We start from the raw sequence: 1,278 nt of genomic DNA, 5'->3' as shown, positions 1-1,278 counted from the left end.
AAAAATGGCCACGGCTCGGAAAGGAGGTCATTGAAAGAAGCGTTTGTGGAGGTGTGAAAAAGCATGGATGGGGAAGGAGATGTGTTGAGGAGGGACCTGGTGCCTTTGGACCTCATGTTGAAGTGCCAAAACTCCAGCTTGTGTTTTTGGGAACTAAGTCACCCCTCAAAAAAAATACCCATCTCCAGGAGACTTGTAGATATGTTGATCCACAGGGCCCAAATAAATTGCCGGTGGTTTGCAGGCCTGGTCCTGCTGGTGCTAGGGGAAGGCTTTCCAGGGCAGTTGGTTGGGATGGATTTGGGATAATCTTATATTTGGACTTCCCTGTGATAGGAGTAATCCACAGCAAAAACTTGGAAGTGGTGTTTGCCAAGTGGAAAACAGAGCTGCTGGAGGATTGAGGGCGGTCAGGTTTTGATCACCCAAGGCTTGATGTTCAGTTGTCTCGTGGGACTGTGGTTGACTGAATTTTAACCTGCTGCTTTCCCGTTTGCTTTCAGTTGTTGAGTGACGTGGAAAGCACACACATGATGAAGAGGAGCTCTTGGCTCTCCTAGTCCTTTGTCGGTGATTTGGAAGCAGCAACTGCCGCGCCTGCTCTTTCGACATGTCTGGATCTACGCAGCCCGTGACGCAGAGCTGGCGTGCCACCGAGCCGCGCTACCCCCCGCACGCCATGTCCTATCCGGTTCAGATTGCTCGACCACATGCGGTAAGGCAAGAGACTTTCCTTCCCTACCCGCTCGCAGGGTAGAGCTGCATGGCGCGTCCCCGTCACTGGGGCAGTGGTTCAGCTGCGCTGGTCTCGGATGTGGCTGTTACAGAGAAATCAGACCATTTCCGTGCCTGTGGTACGGGATTTCATTGTTCCTCTCTTGTGGGATCCTCTTTTGTTTCTCCATACGGTGCTTTCAGCTTTCTCTCACTTTCCAGCCTCTTCCCAGTGCTTGCTGTGGTGGTGCTCATGGGCTCTGGCTCATCACTTCTGAGCATCCGAATCCGTTTGTCTTCCTGGTAAGAGCACCCTTGGTTGGATGCAGCAACCAGCTTGGGGGGAAAGGGGAAGGTTGACCATCCACGTGGAGCAGAAGCACGTGGCCTCCAGCCCTCTTCAGCTTGGCCTTTCCTTGGTGCTGAATCATCAGGGAATGAGCATCCTCTCTTGCTTACTGCTTCCCAGCAAGCCTGGTCCTTGTTCCTCACACCCACGGGAGAGCTCTCCTGATTTCCGGGCGGACTGCTGGGAGTGAACCCGCCGCCTGCCCTTTAGTCAGG

The 1,278-nt window shown here is 53.5% G+C and overlaps 1 protein-coding gene across 1 annotated transcript in view; it reads left to right on the top strand.

Annotated features, from left to right (window-relative positions):
• Window positions 1-504: 504 nt before the first annotated feature.
• The window catches only part of NCOR2 (nuclear receptor corepressor 2), a gene marked incomplete at its 3' end in the record, with an annotated part of 186,193 nt that continues 185,419 nt past the window's right edge, over window positions 505-1,278 (top strand). Inside the window, exon 1 of the mRNA XM_009320956.1 lies at window positions 505-715. Within this exon, the coding sequence (XP_009319231.1) occupies window positions 611-715 (105 nt within the window). The remainder of the gene's footprint in view (window positions 716-1,278) is intronic.

The sequence above is a fragment of the Pygoscelis adeliae genome, unplaced genomic scaffold, assembly GCF_000699105.1.
Source record: "Pygoscelis adeliae isolate BGI_AS28 unplaced genomic scaffold, ASM69910v1 Scaffold353, whole genome shotgun sequence".
NCBI classification, from domain to species: Eukaryota; Metazoa; Chordata; class Aves; order Sphenisciformes; family Spheniscidae; genus Pygoscelis; species Pygoscelis adeliae.
Note: the sequence above shows the minus strand (reverse complement) of the source record. Positions and strands in the feature narration are given on the sequence as shown.